Source organism: Arvicola amphibius, chromosome 11, assembly GCF_903992535.2.
Source record: "Arvicola amphibius chromosome 11, mArvAmp1.2, whole genome shotgun sequence".
Lineage (NCBI taxonomy): Eukaryota > Metazoa > Chordata > Mammalia > Rodentia > Cricetidae > Arvicola > Arvicola amphibius.
In genome coordinates this window covers 107,339,478-107,357,971 of record NC_052057.2, presented here as the reverse complement: position 1 = coordinate 107,357,971, position 18,494 = coordinate 107,339,478, and the positions used below count along the sequence as shown (strand labels likewise).

Here is an 18,494-nt window from a genome sequence, read left to right as displayed (position 1 = left end):
AGGAGGATAGGGCTCCGTGCTTTCTCAGTAGGTTATTTTAATTTAAAAATACGCTTCTAAAGATGCTTCCTGTATTACTTTCAGAAACTTATTCATGGAAACAAATCTGGTTGTAACTCTGAATGACTTTGTGTTTCTTATACAACCTGTACTCCTGGTTTCCAGGGTTTGGGGGCTGTAGAAAGGAATGAAACAGCCCTTTCCTTGGGGAGCTGCCTCAGGAACTAGAGTCCTGTTGCTTCCTGATGGCAAACGTCTCAGTTCATTGATTTTAGAGCTTACCTTCAGAGTAAGACACCTGACCTTCCATACCTTAGAAACTTGTCCTTTGTTTTAATTTCTGCATTGTCTCTGATGCTTTGGTAGCATGCATTGAAGCTTAACTTGTGTTTGAAGCTCTGAGTGTCAACATCATAGATTAACTTTTTGTGTCTGAGTTCACTATGGCACTAAACGAAGGCGCTGTTCTTCATGGAAGACATATGAAGAGTTCAACTTTTGAAGAAATAAATGTAAAAGTTGTGGTTTTTTAAAAAAGAAAATGTTGCTCACTGTGTAGAGAGCATAGTTTCGGTTTAAATTAGGAAAAACTTAGTATTACAGCTCATACTTGGGTTGAAGGCTGCAGTATGGCACATTAGCAATACTGGTCAAATCAAGTCTAACTTTGAATTTTAAATGGTGGCTTTGCATGGTAGGAAGTGTAGAAGTCTGTCATTGCATATTCTGTACAGAAAACATGTTAAAGATGTAAAAGGTGAGAGAAGTTCTAGCGAAGATAGAATATCAAATAACATTTTAAGAAGAAAATAATTTTAATTATTAGTCAAAGAATAGCTAATATATTGAATTAATGTACTTCATTGAGTTAGAATTGTGTCATAAAACTTATGTATATAGAAACTTCTAGTAGAATAGCAGGACTTTAAAAAGCATTTTATTGTGAAATATCTAAAAGTCCTGGGGCTGGTAATATGGTTTAGTGGTTAAAGCCATCTTTCACCGAGTGTAGTGACCCGAGTTCAGTCTGTGAAAGCCACATGATGGAAGGAGAGAACCTGTGTCCTCTGATCTCCATACTCACTCCCTGACACCTGTGTGCATCCCCCCCAGTAAATAAACACATATATTTAACTTTTTCTAAAATCTAAAAGCCTTTATAGCACATTCATTTAAAAAACAAAACAAAAACCCAAAAAACTATTCATTTGCTGTCCATCTCATTAGAACTGCATCCACCTCCCAAAACCTGGTACCTGGGAGCCATTACTCTGAATTTGCTATTTATTATTGCCTTAACATTACATGCATCAGCCGTTACTGTCTTTATTACTCTGATGCAATGAAAGTAAAATGCATTTGGAATTAATTGCTCTCTGTCTTTTCTCCTATTTTAAGAGATGACCATCACAAGGAGACACGCTTTCTCTAAAGCCATCTGTGTTGGTTAAGCAGTAAAACAGCTTCAAGAGACAAGACCATCATCATTTGGTTTAGAATGTATTTATCAGGTCTCATGAGTTAGAGGTTGAAATGTGGATGTAGCACAGTGAGAGTTCAGGTGCATGTAGATAATGTTCTGGCTGACTGCCTTCCCAAAGCTGTGGCAACGAACTTGCCACATAACAGCAGCAATTAATGCTATTAGTTAATTTGCTTATAGCTTTTACTGCTTTAATCATTATGCTTTAGTTTGCTTTGCAATGCTGAATATCTGGTATTTGTGATATTTGAGTACATACAAGTGTTTATTAAGTGATACTTTGAAGATAAGTAATTTTTCTTTTTCATTTCCATGCAGATGATCATCTGGTTGGAGAAGATGTTAGATAAAATTATTAGCATTTTCATTATATTCTTGCTAGTAATAGGAACCCTTCTTTTAGCCCTTCTCCTGACTGCAAAGGTAAAGTACACCACCTGGCTACCTTGTTATAACAAAGGCTTTGTTCCTAGAGTTGTGTATGCAGAAGAAGCTAGCAGAAGCGAATGGAAAATGTTATTTGACTTGTCAGAAGTACCTCCACCCACTAAAGTATTTCCATTTTATTCATTAATAATTTTGCTGCGGGTCTGCCTAGTATGATTTTCTTCTAAAGCTCTTTTGCACACATTTTATTTTGTCATCAAACCTTCAGAAAAAAGAATCCTGAAATTAATCCTTCCCATTCTCATGGCCGCCTTAAACATAGGTGGTTTCTGAACTAGTCTCATGACCTCTAAGCTAGTTAGTACAGTATTCCCTCCTTCCTTATCTCCTGGGGTTCTGGATGCCTTCTGCTGGCATTGTAGACACCAGCTTCCAACTCCTGCCTCAGTCTTCTGAGTGCTACCATGTGCAGCTGTGCTGGTGCACCTGCCTTTAGAACCTCTGCCTCGGCTCCTGCCGCTGGGCTTCTGGAGCACTTACGTCTGCTGCAGGTTCACGTGCATGTTTTCGTCCTTGTTGCCTGTACTTTTGTTGTCTATTTTGAAATGCTATCATCTGCCCATGGCATGGCCATGATTGTCCTTAAGTCACACCCATAGGAGACCCTCAGAAGGCTGAGGCCATTTAACTTCCCTCATGGGGAGGAGAGAGGTCTCATTAGGAACACATGGCAGCTCACATAGGATCTTTATTTTTTTTCCTTTTCAGATTCTTCCAGCTTACATTGTGTTTCCTATTTCCGATTGTTTCCTTTCTCATGGAGAAAGGCATCCCCAGAACACAGCTGCATTTTATCCTCACAGTGGTGTGCTGTGCTGAGGGCAGTTTCTCCCACTCTTTCAGTGAATTTTTATCTTTACTTATCTGAATCTACTTGACTCCACTTCCAGATTTTGGCGTTCTGTTTTCAGAAGATTGTGAAGCGTACCTGAAATCATGGGTATCTTAACAGTCCGCACAGACTCGTTAGTAACTGTCACCAGTAGATGATCTAATGGCAGCAGTTTGCTGAAGCATTGCATTGTGCTTGCTGTGGGCTGTCTCCACCCAGAAATTCTCTTCTTCAGTCAGGCCCGTTGTGGTTTATTTACTTTTGCCCCTGACAGCCCACTCTGCCAGCACTTCGTCTCTTCCAGCAGGTGTGCCGCTCCTGTCTCCTCTTTAGGCAGCAGTCAGGTGTCGCCACTCCATGTACGTGTGTAGACATGAGCCCTTCCTGTGTTTTTGTCATGTGTTAGCTGCAGTGCTCTAGTGTCACGCAGAGATCTTTCCTCTGTTGGCTGTTTCACTTTTCCGTCCTTTTGTTCTTCTCTGTTTCCTCACATGGGGTCCTCCCACCTCAGTCGTGCCCCGCTGCCAAGTTCTTCTCTTCCTTTATTCTGTACTGCAGGGAGATTTTGCTTCCATCAGCTTCATTCATTGATATTGAACCATTTCTTTCTTGTCTATGATTTAACTGGACTGAACTTTTAAGGGAGGTTTATTAGATATATGGTTTATCTTCTTTTGATAAAAGTCTATCGTTTTCTGGAATACCAAGACAGTGTTCACTTGAGTGTCTAACAGGTACCTCAAATGCCACATCAGAAGCTGTTCTTCTCATAGCCGTTCTGTTGTAGGAAGTGCAGTTCAGTCTTAGTCTACCTTCTGTTTTGAGCACACATCTACTTTGTCAGAAAATCCTTTTGGTTTTGACCTTGGCACTATATCCTAGGGACAGCAGTAGACTGAGACTGTTTTGTGATTTCCTCTCCACCAAAAACAAGAATAAAACAGTATCAAGTTCTTATTAATGCCACTTAAAGCCATTGGCAGATGAACGACCAGGTAATTCCTTGAGTCGTGTTGACTTGGAACTATTCTACAGCAAAACTGTGCAGCTTTTCCGGAAGGAGTTGTTCTCTGCATTTCTGGTGCATCCTCATTCGTCTGCTTTGTTCTTGCTGCCTGTGATCTTGGTGTCTTTCTGGAATGTCATCCTTCAGGCATGGCATGGCCATTACTGTTCTGAAATCAGAACAACTACCGGGCTCACAATGCAGCTGTCCAAAGCGTGGGGACTCTTCTTCCTGAGAATATTTAAGACGTTAGTGACTGAGTCGGGGGTGTGACTTTTCCCTTTGGTGCTAAAGTTACCTGTATAATTGCCCATTCTCTTGTAGGTAACTCCTCACCTACATGTCTTTGAGCAATTTGAGTAAAGCTTGCAGGTTAACTGAGCTAGACTTGAGTGGAATACTTGGTTTTGTTTGTTGTCAGTGTTCTGTCTGGAGTGTTTAAGTGTTTGCAAACATCTCTCCAGAAAACGTTGTCAGTCATAGCTGTGAAATAGTGGCGACGTCTAGCTGGGGGTGACCAGAGCTCAGAGGTGCAAGCAAACATGCTAATAGCGTGCAGTTGGCATGTAAGAGCTGGGAAGAAGAAGGCAAAAAGATACAAACAACTATTAGAAGAAAGAATAATTAAAAATATCTCGTGGTAGATACAGAGCAACTAGTTCAAAAGATTTCAACAAACCTCAGAGTGAACACAGACATAATCATCCTAGTGAAGCTGTTCAAAGCCAGAGATTAAAAAGAAACTCTTGAAGGAAGTAGCCACATCACACCTAGGGAACAAAACAATTGCTAAAAGTTTTCTTACTGAGAAGTCATACCAGAAAACAAAGTGATGAAGTTAAAGGTGTAGAACAATAAGCCTGACAACCAAGAATTTTTTGTTTAATGAGACTGTTCTTTAAAGGTTAAGGAGCTGAAGAATGGCCGTGTTGCCTAGCACGAGGTCAGTGTGCCCAAGACACTGACTTCAGTTCCCACCTGATTCTCTTCCCTTTCATAAAAATAAAGGCAAAAGAGAACCATTTCCAGATAAACTCAGCAGAGGTGGCAGATGTGAACTGTAAGGAAAGCTACAGTAATGTGATGGAGCACAGCTGTCACCCCACCGGAGCCTCGTAGCGACCTTATCTCTAAGACGGACACAAACCGAAAGATGACTTCCGAAGAGAAGGACAGCAGAGATACCTTAGTTCCATAGGCGGGAGTGGGAAAGCACATGGGCATATGGAAAAGTTTCTTGTTTGTCTGTGTTCTTTTTTTTTTTTTGGTTTTTTTTTTTTTTTTTTTTTTTGGTTTTTTCAAGACAGGGTTTCTCTGCAGCTTTAGTGCCTGACTAGGCTGGTCTCGAACTCACAGAGATCCACCTGCCTCTGCCTCTCAAGTGCTGGGATTAAAGGCGTGCGCCACCACAGCCCGGCTTGTCTGTGTTCTTTTAGTTTGTTTAAATACTGTAATAAAACCTGTGGTACATTGTTCTGGACCTTCTGTAAAGATGAGCTATCCATGTATGTATGTGTCGTGGTATATCACAGGACAAAGAGAGGGCTGGGGAAATGGAGCTGCATTGATGAGCAGTTACTTCAAGTGGATGTAAGTCAGTATTAGCTTGAAGTAAATTATATTGATTAAAGATTTAGGTTTTAGATATGTTAAAACTACAACTCCTAAAAGGTCTATAGTTTAGGTGAACTAAAATGGTAAAGAAAACATTTCCTCGACTTGGTCTATCCCATCTTCATCCCCCTCATTTTGTTAGTTATTGGGCAAGTGTCTTAGTCATCATTCTATTACTGTGAAGATAGAGCATGGTCAAAGCAACACTTTCAAAGGAAAGCACTTAATTGGGGGCTTGATTACAGTTTCAGAGGATTAGTTCTTTTTCGTTATGGTGGGGGACATGGTGCTGGGTGGCTGAGAGCTACATCCTGTTCCACAGGTAGCAGAAAGACAGCCTAAATCTGGTGTAGGTTTTTAAAACCCCAAAGCCCACCCCCAGTGACACATTTCTAACAAGGCCACACCTAATCCTTCCAAGTAGTTCTGCTCCCTGATGACTTGAGCGTTTGAACATATGAACCTATTGGGGCCATTGTTATTTAAACCATCACAAGTTCAATTTTTGTTCCCAATGGCTTTTCTATATACAGAACTACACAGAAGATAGCGGTGGTTTTTTTGTCTGTGTATCTCGCCATGCACAGTTACTGTATTAGCTCACAGTTTTGGTATTGCATATGAAGACACATAAGCATGCACATAATCTGTACTTATGTATATACGTGTGAACTAGATGCTTTGTTATGTCTATGAGTTAAGTATTTGAGGTTTTTTTTTAAGGCAGATTGTTGAGCTTCTTGAAGACAGGGAAGGTATATATGTATATCTTTCAGTGTATATCATAGGACATTATGTATAACAACTTGTAAGTGCCACTTCTAAATTCATAAAACCAAGATACATAATTATTTCATCTTATCAGAGTAGAAAAAGATATTTTAAATCAGGTTTATTACTTACTGATTTTTTTTCTCTTTTTACTTATATTACAGGTACATCAAGAAAGTGTACATATGATTGAAGTCACAAGCAATCTGATTAATGAAACTCTAGCAAATCACCCAGAGTGGGCAAAGTAAGACTACTGTTTTGAAAAAGGATACCCTTGGGTGACCTAGTTACAGCATCTGTGTGGACAGAACAGTGTTCATTGATGTGTAGCTACATTGGAAAAGAAGAGATACGGTTTGCCAAAGCTTTGATAAACTAGAATTATGTAGGGAGTAGGTTTAAGATTAGGCTTACGTAGGCTTAAGATTAGGGACAGTTCTCCTATTACTCTGAAGGTCAGACCGACCTAACTAACCTAACACTCAGACTCCCAAATAACAAAATTGCAGGCACATATCCCCATGCCTGACATTTTCTGTTTATTTTTTTTTCTCTTTATGAAAAAACGTTTTCTAAACATCTTGACTCTTGTGGCTGTTGGTAGCGATCAGCATCTCGGTATGATGATCTTATACACACACATCCATGAAGCTGCTAAGAATTGAGGCTGTTGACTGTAATAGTGCGCTGATTCTTTTCCATGTGCCAGCTTGGTAGCACGCATCATATTTGAGCCTTAGAAAAATGAGCACATAGATACTATTGCTTTGGTCTTTCTGTGTGAATCATGGATGATTGGAGCCAGAGCTATTAAACTTGTATCTAGTATATAGAAACCTGGAGACTGCAGTTCTTACTGTGGCTGGAGCTTTGTGAAGAGACTCCATATCAAAAGATCAGTGGATAAAAGATGGAAAAAATTAGTTTAGCCTCTTAATTTCTGGATTCTTCCTTAGTTTTACACTTCCTTAGACCTGTGGGTCTCAGACACCTGCAGGACTTCTTAGGGTACACATTTTTCTTTCAGTAGATCTGGCATTGGGCTCAAGCATTTTCCTCTCTAACAAGTTCCCAAGCAGGTTAGGTGCTAGTTGCCCATGACCCACACTTTCAGAATCTTGTCAGATGTTGAATACCTCAGTGCTCCAGATTCATGTCCTCTTCTGACTAGGCAGGTGTCTTAGTTAGGGCTTCTATTGCTATGAAGAGACACCATGACCATCGCAACTCTTGAAAAGGTTTAATTGGGGTGCCTTGCTTAGAGCTTCAGAGGGTCAGTCCATTATCATCACAATGGGGAGAATGGTGGCAAACAGGCAGATGTGGTGCTGAAGCTGAGAGTGGTACATCTTCAGGCAACAGGAAGTCGACTTGAGCAAGAGACCCCAAAGCCCACCCCCAAAAGAACAATCAAACAGGTGAAGCAAACAGTTCAAACAGTTCAAGACTTGAAAACTGAAATAGAGGAAATAAAGAAAATACAAACCAAGGGAATTATGGAAATAGAATATCTGGATAAACAAACAGGAACTACAGATACAAGCATAACCACTGAAAGACCCTCAGGTATTGAGGATATTATAAAGGAAATAGATTCATTGGTCAAAGAAAATGTTAAATCCAACAAATTCTTAACACAAAACATCCAAGAAATCTGGTACAACATGAAAAGATAAAACTTAAGAATAATATAAAGCCCCACACCAGATTCTTGTCTGTTAGTCAGTCCTGCCTCATCCCCTTGTTGTATCTGTCTCTGCCACACATGTCGATTCTGTCATCTCTACCACACATGCCAATCCCGTCGTGTGTGCTATTTCTGTCACGCGTGTCGGAATTGTCATGCATGCCATATTTGTCAGACCTGCCACACATGTAGATTCTGCCGCACATGCCGTCTTCCACCACACATGTCGGTTCTGTCACACGTCATTTCTGCCGCGCGTGTAGAAATTTGTCACGTGTCGGAATTGTCATGCATGCCATATTTGTCATGCGTGTTGAAACCACCATGGATAGTCAGACCTATCACAGCAGTTCCCTAGTCTCTAGTACCAACTTCTGTCTTAGTTTGGATTTTCTGTTGCTTGAGAGACACCATGACCACGGCAACTCTTATAAAGAAAACATTTAATTGGGGTACTTTGCTTACAGTTTCAGGGGTTCAGTCCGTTATTCTCATGACAGGGAGCGTGGCAGTGTGCAGCCAGATACAGTGCTGTAGCTGAGAGTGCTGAGTCTTTTTTGTAGGCAGCAGGAAGTTGATTGACTGTCACACCGAGGGAAGCTTGAGCAAAAGAGACCTCAGAGCTCGCTCCCACAGCGACATGATGGAGGAGGGTCATCTGTCTATGTGTTACTTTTTTAAAAATTTGTTTGTTTGTTTGTTTATTTATTTATTTATTTATTTATTTAGTATGCAATATTCTGTCTGTGTGTGTGCCTGCAGACCAGAAGAGGGCACCAGACCTCATTACAGATGGTTGTGAGCCACCATATGGTTGCTGGGAATTGAACTCAGGACCTTTGGAAGAGCAGGAAATGCTCTTAACCTCTGAGCCATCTCTCCAGCCCTATGTGTTACTTTCATTGGTTAATAAAGAAACTGCCTTAGCCCTTTAATAGGACAGAAAATTAAGTAGGCAGAGTAGACAGAACAGAATTGTGGGAGAAAGAAAGCAGAATCAGGCAGATGCCTCAGGCAGACGCCATAGCTCTCCTCTCCGAGATGGACGGATGCTAAGATCCTTCCCGGTAGGACACCACCTCATGGTGCTACACAGATTACTAAATATGGGTTAAAGCAAGATAGCCAATAAGAGGCTGAAACTAATGGGCCAGGCAGTGTTTAAATGAATATAGTTTCCATGTAATTATTTTGGGTAAAGCTAGCCAGGTGTCGGGAAGCAGCCCTCTGCCATTCCAACTATAGTGATACACTTTTTTTTTTTTTAACAAGGTCACACAACCTAATAGTGCCACTCCCTTTGTTGGCCATTTTCTTTCAAACCATCATAGTGGGTGATCTAGGACGTGTAGACAGAAAATTCAGGCAGAACAGAATGAAAAGGAAGCCAGGGGTGGGTGGCTGGTGTGGGAAGGTAGGTCTAGATCCTATGGAGAGATGGAAGGGGGATCCTGAGGGTTAGGATCAGCTGGGGGTGGGGTGGAAGGTAGGTCTAGATCCTATAAAGGGATGGAAGAGGTATCCTGAGAGTTAGGATCAGGATCATCTCTGTGTTAGTGATTGATTAATAATTTGTTATTGGTAGCTTTAGTTCAAAGGATTGTTAGAAGAATATACCAAAAATGGGCTTTTTCCATTTTCTCTTTCTGTCTTTTCTATCAGTTGGCTTCCTGAAGCTCAGGTGGTCCAAAGAGCCCTTAATTCTGCAGCTAACAATGTATATCAGTATGGACGGGAATGGATAACCCACAAGGTAAGGAGTGAACCTTCCTCGTTCCTTTCCGTGTGCAGAATTTTTATAGGAGCAGCTTCTTCCCTTGATAGAGGATATGCAAAGATTCTCTTTGGATCAATTTCTATTTTTGAAATGGATTTGCATCTACAGGTGGACATGTACCATAAAGCAGAATGAAACTCTTAGGATATCACACTGAACAGTGCTTGTGGCCTAAGCAGTCTTGAGAAGTTGACTGTTTCTTTCTTTCTTTCAAGATAGATCTGATTTATTTGTGCTTTAGGATGGGATGATCACAGAACTCAAGTGATTAAATAAGACTTTGTGGAGGAAAAAGAACTGGTGCAAACATGTTGAATCCTTATCTGCTGCTTACTGTGCTTGGCAGTTCTAGGTTCATTTAGCATTCTAAGCTTCCTACAGTACTTTGAGCTAGTTTACCTGCCTTCCAGATGAGAAAACAGGCTGGGCAGGCTCAGCAGATCCTCACAGCTGCATGGTATATTTGGTCCTCACTGGTGACTGACTCTAAATTGTTGTTTCTTTCTGTGTGTCTGGCCGGAACTAGAGTAAGTGCTTTTAGGCGGTACTTGAGATAAACCCAGAAGGAGTGGCAAGTCAGGGAAGAGTGGATATAAGAAAGCTTTGTGGAAGGAAGACACAGAGGCCCGAGTGTGCTTGTGCTTGAGGTGGACTTGACGAAAGGGGACAGAGCTTTGTGAAGGGAAGGGTGGTAGAGGAAAAGACGCAGGTTTTGGACTTCAGGAATAGCTTTCTTAGTATGAATTTGGGCTATACACCTCTCCTATTATTGCCCAGAGAATACAGTTAGTTTTTAACCATAATATACCAAAGAAGTTAGGATCATATAAGGATTGACAAGATTGAGAGCACTGAAACTTGTGCCTTCTAAGTTACATGAGCAATTAGTTTCTTATTTAAAATGCAAAAACAAAGTATTGGAGAAATGGCTTGAGAGTGGTTAAGAGCACTTGCTGCTCATGCAGAGGACTTGGGTTAGTTTCCCAGGACCTGTATGCTGGCTTACAACCTTCTGTAACTCCAGTTCTGGAAGAATTGGCACGCCCTTCTGACCTCTGCAAGTACTAGGCAAGCACTTGGTGCACATATACACATGTAGGCAAACACACTCATAAAATAAAAATAAATCTTAAAAAATAGTAAAATTCAAAATAATATATCCCAGTTACGAAAAATATGCTCTATATACATGTATTCCTATCTGTTAATAAAAGATGAAATCATTAAAAGTTGAGAGAAAGTTTGTCAGTTGGTTCTGTTATGTTTGTCCAAGATGGTATGATCAGTTAGCACATGATAATATTGAAAAAAAACTGATGAGCAAGCAAAGGATAAATATGTATATACAGATCTTAGAACTGTCATAGGAGAAAAAATTCCTACAAAGAGCTTGCAGCTTTCTATAAAGATGTTATTTTGCTAAAAATATAGCATTTTATTCTGATTTATATATTTGGAAGTTTTTATTCTGAAATTCTTGCCTTTTAGGTGAGAAGATAAAGGGAATTTTAGGTAAATAATACATCTCAGATTAAAAATATCTTTCAGACTACTTAAAGAAGAGAAATACTTGTGTAACCTCTTGTTCAAGAGTCTAAAAGTGAAGGCAGTTGAGAACATTGATATCAAAAGTTATCAGATGTTTGTGGTCCTGACTTAGAAGACATGGATCATCTATAATAGCCAGCAAATGTCTAGCAATTGGTGGATAGATTAACCTAATGAGATAAATTTATTCCATGTATATGTGAGTGATATGTGATTGTGTGAGTATCTGTGCATGCTTGTATGAGGGGAGTGTGTGTGTGTGTTTGTGAGAGGGAGGGAGGGAGGGAGGGAGGGAGAGAGAGAGAGAGAGAGAGAGAGAGAGAGAGAGAGAGAGAGAGAGAGAGAGAGAGAGAGAGAATAGGACAGCTTTTGAGTTTTGGGCCTTGCCTTTAAGGTGGTAAGTTTGATGAAGAAATGAAATACTGATAAATGGTATAACATGTATTAACATTGAGAATAAAATCCTAAGGAAAAAATGGCAGCCGTTGGCTGGTGAGGTGGCTCAGTGGGAATGCACAGTACAAGCCTGACGGCCAGAGACTGAGTCCCAGAACCCGCGTGGTGTCCTCTGAAATCCATGTGTGTGATGGCACCTCTCTCTGCACACACAACAGTAATAACAATAATAGAGGATCAGCCATAAAATCCATTAACATGAAATATCTTGAGTGGCAAACCTGTAAATGGAAAATAGAGTAGAGGGTTCCAGAAACAGGTGAACCTGAGGGGAAATGGAAGTGATTACGAATGGGTGATATAAATATTGTTTGTAATTGCTAAGTAACTATAAGTATACATAAACCATTGAGTTGTCTACTAAAATAGTGAATTGTAGAGTGTGAATTATGCCTTACCGCAGTTGTTGAAATACATTGAAATGAGCCTTAAATCTTGAGTTGCTAAGAATTGTAAGAAGTGGATTGCAAGAGCTAAAGTCTAGAAAGGGTTGAAGCTAGGAAAAACTGCCATGCCCAGAAAGAGAAGATTTCATATTTAATTTAGGTAAAAGCAGAGGCAACTTTGAAGGTTCCATATGCCCCAGCCTTCTTTGTCAGGTTTGTCTCCCTCCTGTGTTCCTACAACTACTCTGTTCTGTGTAGGCCTCTGGTGGCAGTCATCATCACCCTTGCTTGGGCAGGCCTTCCTTTCTGCTGTGTCCTTTTCAAGATTTCCAGCTGGAGATGCTGCAGCTGAACAGCAGAAGAATCGGCGCCGGTTCCTTTGTCCTTCTGCCATGACACTAAGTGAAGAAAGCTCCGGTCTGTACATAGTGCAGGCCAGTGGAGAGCAGGGAGCCAGAGTTAACAGCCTCCTAGGGTCTAACACTACTTAATCATAAACAAATAAGAATTTTAGCTATTAACCTGGGCGTGGTGGTGCATACCTTTAATTCCAGCAAAAGCAAGCAGATCTCTGAGTTGAGGCCAGCATGGTCTACAGAGCAAGTTCCAGGACAACCAGGGATACATTGAGTAACCCTGTCTCAAAAAACAAAACAAAACAAAACAAGAAGAAAAAAAATTTTTTTGGCCGGGTGGTGTTGCACACCTTTAATCCCGGCACTTGGGAAGCAGAGGCGGGTGGATCTCTGTGAGCTCGAGGCCAGCCTGGTCTACAAGAGCTAGCTAGCTCCAGGACAGGCTCCAAAGCTACAGAGAAACCCTGTCTCATAAAACCAAAAAAAAAAAAAAAAAAATTAAGTACTTTACTTTTTTTAAGAGTGTGTTAAGGAGTGACTCAGGGCGATGATTCTTTAGTTAAATGTCCAGAAAGTTCTCTGAGACAGCAGCGTTTTTACCAAGACAAGAATGAGAAAGCCGTTAGTGAAGGTCTGGGGAAAGAAGCTTGGACTGTGGGCAGAGTCCGTTCACAGGCTCTTGAGTGGTAGCAAGCACATGTGGTTGAAGGGTGAGGAGGGCCTGTGTGAAGACAGGGTGGCTGAAACAGAGAGTGACACTGTGAGCCAAAGAGGACTTTAAACGACCCTTGGCCTGTAGAGAGTCTTCTGATAGCAGCACTGGGGACGTTGGAGTGAAGTCGTTCTGTGCCTTACAGAGTCTGTTTTAACAGCAGGACAGTGTTCCAGGTCTCTGGTTGACGTTCCGCTGGGTTGATAGCACCGTGGGTTTGTAGAGCATTTTACAACACGTTGTGCAATTATGCAGTCCTAGTTTTTAACCATGGTATTTCAGAATCATTCATTGTTCTACTGGGAGTCAGAGTTCTAAGCAAGATGGCAGAATAAGGTAGTGCTTCATTGCATTGATGGCCACTCTGTGGACAATGTCTCCCAGAGGCTGATGAGCCACTCATTTTAGGCCCTTTCTGGTTAGGGCATCTCAGATGTTGACATGGGGCATTGGTAGGAGGAAGCCTGTGAGTATCTGACAGTCATGTCCTATGAGACAGAAGTAAGTAAAGGGAGCATGTGTGTTTGTGCTCAGCATTCACTGAGAGGTGTTCTTTGTGTTTATTGGTCACACAGGCTACACTTGAAAGAACATCCGAGAACTTTTCATTTTGTGAGTTAGCTCATTGTATAGAGCAGTCTGGCTTGGAAATGCAGTGCTCCTCCTTAGCCTCCCTAAGACTGGAATTGCTGGATACAATTTTAGTGTTAGACAATTTTAGTACTGGCTTTGCATACCTAGCTTTGACCTTGAACTTCCATAGAGGCTTTCTTTTGTAAATTTCTTTTTTTTTTTAAAAGTTTTATTTATTGTGTATACAGTGTTCTGTCTGCATACCAGAAGAGGGCACCAGGTTGAATTATAGATGGTTGTGAGTCACTGTGTGATTGCTGGAAATTGAACTCAGGACCTCTGGGATAGCAGCCAGTGCTTTTAACCTTTGAGCTCTTTCTCTAGCATACCCCTCACCCTCGTTACTTTCTAAAACTGCCTAGACTGATTAGAAGTACCTTTCTTTTGAGTTGCTGGTCTCAGCCTAGGGTATCATGAATGTATTCTGTCATTGACCTATAACCCCAGACCTACAAAACCATTTTCTCTTTATTATTGGGTGGTTGTCTGGTTTATGTGTAAATCATTTTTAGTAAAAGGTTAGATGTTTGCACCAGATGTGGGCGATAACTATAAGGCCAACATTGGGTGGGCAAAGAAATGCCCAAGTACATATTATAAACCAGTTTGGAGAATTAGCTCTCTAATTAGAGGAACGAAGAACAAATTATTGGTCCCATTTGATGCCTGCTAAATTATTTTTTAAGGTTTTTAGTTAATTCATCATGCCTTGAGAAAATTGGTTTCCATACAGTGCTCAAAGTATTACGTATCCAACACTTAGAAAGCTGTTGGGCAGTGCATTCTTTTCCTTGACTTCTCTTCGTTTATTTTGCAATCGGTGCTGTGAAGAGTAAACTGTATGTAGAGAGAACGAGTGCCTGAGAATTGGGACTGTTTGTGTCCACCTGTGAGCAGTGGCCTTAATGAATGAGAGCCCTTGAATTTAAGGTTACAAACACTAAAGATGGAATGCTTATGATTCGAAAAAACACAGATTTTAAATTTCATCTCTGTAAATGGAGAGGAAGTTGCCAAAGAAATGGGAAAGTTTAGTTGTTTTAAGAAAATAAAACTACAAACAAATGCTTGTCTTTTAAAATAGTTTTTTGGGACTAGAGAGATTGTTCTTGAAGTGTAAGCATGAGGACCTGAGTTTGATCCCCCGCACCCATGTAAATACAGCCAAATCCACACCTTTAATCCCAGTATTCTGGAAGCAGAAGCAGCTGCATCTCTGCATTGGAGGCCAGCCTAGACTATGAATAAGAGAGACCCAGTCTCCAAAACACAAGAAGAAAGCAGTGTGCACACATGTGTTCGTGAGCTGGAAGGCAGAGGCAGGAGGATCTCTGGTCTTACTGACAAGCCAGTCTAGTTTAAACTGGTGACTCCAGGTTTATTGAGACTCCCTAAAAGGAGAGTGACTGAGGGGGATGCCTGGTATCCACCTTTGTTTCCACAGCCATGTGTGCATTGTCCTTGTCCCTGCCCACATACATACACATACAAAAATAAAATAGTCTTTGAAAAAATTCTTTTTTGCCTGTGCTAAGGATTAAACCAAATGTTCTGCACATGCTAGGCAAATGATCTCCTACTGATCTGTTTCCTTGGATCTTTAAACTTGGTTCTAATAAGGAAATAAGATGAGATTCTACAGTGTCTGTAAGCTGTACTGCTCCGGTCAGGTTCCCAGAAGCCTGTCCTTCCAGTCCTGGCCTGTCTCCGCTGACTCGGAAAGATTCGTGTTCATGTATAAGGTCCTACGTTTTCTGTAAGAATCTTACAGTAACCCTTAATAATAGAGGAGTAATGCAAGATGTAAACATTACAGATGAGCTGTAGGCTTGCAGGGAAAAGGTTTTCCTCTGGGTAGGTAAGGTCAAATAGGTCATTAAGCATGTTTTCATTTGCATTGTTCTCTTATACCCTGAGACCTAAAAGGAAGAGAAGAGGTGGGAGGGTGAGAAAGAAGATGGAGAATTCACTAGAGCAGGAGGCATCTTTTAGAAAATATTATAATATGACTAAAGATTTTTAAGATTTAGGACAAATAAAGACTCAGCATGTATGTATCAATCATACTGAATTGTTACTTAAAATATTAATCAGATTATACCTGTCCTTTTTTCCTAGCTTCACAAAATCCTAGGAGATAAGGTGAACAACACAGCTGTGATTGAGAAGCAAGTTCTAGAGCTGTGGGACAGGCTGTATCACTCTTGGTTTGTCAAGGTGAGTTCTTTAGCTAGAGTTTCCACAGCAGCTAATAACACTGTTTTGCTTTATACACTAATTGGATATGGAATTTTATTAAATTTGGAATTTCCTTTACTTTAACTTTCCGGCAGTGAGAATTTAAGCCTTTGTCGGCTTCCATTGGTGGTTAGTCTCTCTGGAGTATAAGCCTTCCATCCTTTGCTCATAACTCCTCCTCTGCAGTAGCTCGGGACAGGGCAGGTGTAATGCAAGCCGCAATCTGTTTATGTACTTCTGGTGATGGGGATTGAACCCGGGGTCTCGTGTGTTAATAAGCACAAGATCTGCCACTGAGCTGCACCCCAAGCTTCTGCAAGCCACATGTGTGACACTAATCTGTCTAGTAGCTGCATTAATAACTAAACACAGACAAGAAAATAAATGCCTAAAAAGAGCTGAGGATTTTAATAATATATTTCATTTAATTCAGTGTTCCCACTGCCATTTCAGTATATACCTAATAAAAGCAAATTTGATATTTTATATGCCTAAAACAACTAAGTCTTTGAACTCTATAGTGTGCACTTTATACCAGCGGCACAGCTCAGATTTAGTGCCAGCCACATTTTGGTAGCCATATGTGGCTAGTGGCTCCTGTCAGGGGCAGGTGAATTCTAGACAGTGGAAGCCTTTTTCTTTGAGGTGACAGAAATGGATCTAAAGTTTAGAGTTCATTTCCAGCCAGCTTTGTGTGTTGCCTACTTACACTTAGGTACTCTTGCTTTAGGTTTATGGAAGAACAAGTACAGCTACCACTAAGCATAAGGAATGACTTGGGAAGCAGTGGTCTATTGAGCCAGTTCTGTGTATGGCAGGTCTGGTGGGCTGCTCAGGGCTGTGTTCTAGGAATAGTGGGGCAGAAGTGCTGTTTTTCCCAAGAAGAACATGTGAGAGGAGGGTAGCTAGGTTCCAGCTTCTTGCTTAGTGATGTGTTCACAGTGAGTCTTGCCCTGAGAGGAGAGGAGGGACTAGTATCGCCTTGGCGGTGAAGACTGAGTGTTAAAGCTAATAGTGGTGTACGAGATGAAGTATTTTCTCCTTGATTCTATCAGAGGAGCTAAGCAATTAGGAAGATTTTGCTAGTTTCCTGTGTTCACTCTGGAGCTTCTTAGCATGTAGCTTTTCTTGTCCCTCACCCTGTTTGAGCCCCATTGCTGTTGGAGTGCTGGATTCTTGAGCACAGATCTGTACATGGGAGAGTGGAGGGCTCTCTTTCCTGCTCTTACTGTGTGAGAGCCACATTCAAGGTGGGCACACGAAATATTGAGAGCTTGCTTTTCATTCTTAACCTCATTTTGTTTATTCATTCTCCTTTCAAATTCAGTGTTTCCTGCCTGTGTAAATTTCTTTCAGATAGAGAGACAGACAAATTTGACTGTCTCTCCCCATGTTTGATTCTCTGAAATAGTCTCTTTTCTCTCCGCTCTTACCTTGTGTCGATGATTGAGAAAGGAGAAAAAGGTGAAGGTAGGAAACTAAGAAAAGGTGGAGGTGCAGAAGGAAATGAAGAAGATTTATGTGAACTCTTTGGGTGCTGTGCACACAGAGGAGTATTGTGAGTTCAAAACCAGGAGGGAACCATGTATATCACGCTAGACACAGTACTTAGAATGTGAATGCAGAAATCCTGCACTCCCAGTCTTTAGGTGAACCCTTACTTAATAGCTTAAATTTGTAAGGATTTTCATAGGTGAATACTTGCTGAAGTGTATGTATAAGCAGGTATCAAAGAAAAGAGACATTAATCTTTCGGGTGCATTAGGATTGGCATGTCACTGGCTTTGTTCCACAGAACGTGACACACTCTGGAAGGCACAGAGGGCACAAGATGCATGCTACTCGTCAGAACAGCTGGCTGGGAGATATTCTGGACTGGCAAGACATTGCCTCCTTCGTTCATGAGAACATTGAAACATTTCTTTCGGTAAGACATAGTAGTTATTGTTGAATTGAACTTGGGAAGAAAAGCTGTAATTCCGACTTTGCTTCTATCAGTCTCCTCAACTGCCCTGTGTGGAATGCTGAGAAATGTACAGGCTTTGAGAACTTTAAACTTGGAAGCCACCCAGAAGCTGCAGTCCTCAAGTCTGGCTCCCCAGGCCTGGTGAGAGATGCTGAATCGGGAAGCACATGAACTTGGGGTCTTAGATGGGTGTCCTCGTCCCCCAGGGTCACCAGAATGTTCTTAGCTGGACCATTAGAGATAGATAGACCTGTTTTTTTCTGGTTGGTAAAGCCCTTGACATCTAGAACTAGGGGTCCAGTTACATTAGAGGGATTGACTGTGTCTTAGTGTTTCTATTGCTGTGAAGCAATACAATGACCACAGCAACTCTTATAAAGGAAACATTTACTTGGGGTGGCTTATAGTTCAGAGACTTAGTCTGTTATCGTCATCACAGGAAGCATGGTGGTGTGTAGGTAGACATGGTGCTGGAGAAGGAGTTGAGGGTTCTACATCTGGATTTATAGACAGGAGAATGAACACTGTGTGCCACACTTGAGCATATAAAACCTCAAAGCCCACTTCCACAGTGACATA

At 41.1% G+C, this 18,494-nt stretch overlaps 1 protein-coding gene across 3 annotated transcripts in view; it reads left to right on the top strand.

The window, feature by feature from the left end:
• Positions 1 to 18,494, top strand: part of Tmem245 (transmembrane protein 245) — an 83,285-nt gene that overhangs the window by 32,055 nt on the left and 32,736 nt on the right. For 2 of the 3 annotated variants that reach the window (XM_038347162.2, XM_038347161.2), the window contains exons 7-11: positions 1,802 to 1,906; positions 6,318 to 6,400; positions 9,506 to 9,596; positions 15,830 to 15,928; positions 17,745 to 17,876. In XM_038347162.2, the coding sequence (XP_038203090.1) occupies positions 1,802 to 1,906; positions 6,318 to 6,400; positions 9,506 to 9,596; positions 15,830 to 15,928; positions 17,745 to 17,876 (510 nt within the window). The remainder of the gene's footprint in view (positions 1 to 1,801; positions 1,907 to 6,317; positions 6,401 to 9,505; positions 9,597 to 15,829; positions 15,929 to 17,744; positions 17,877 to 18,494) is intronic. The other variant, XM_038347164.2, reaches the window with a different exon arrangement.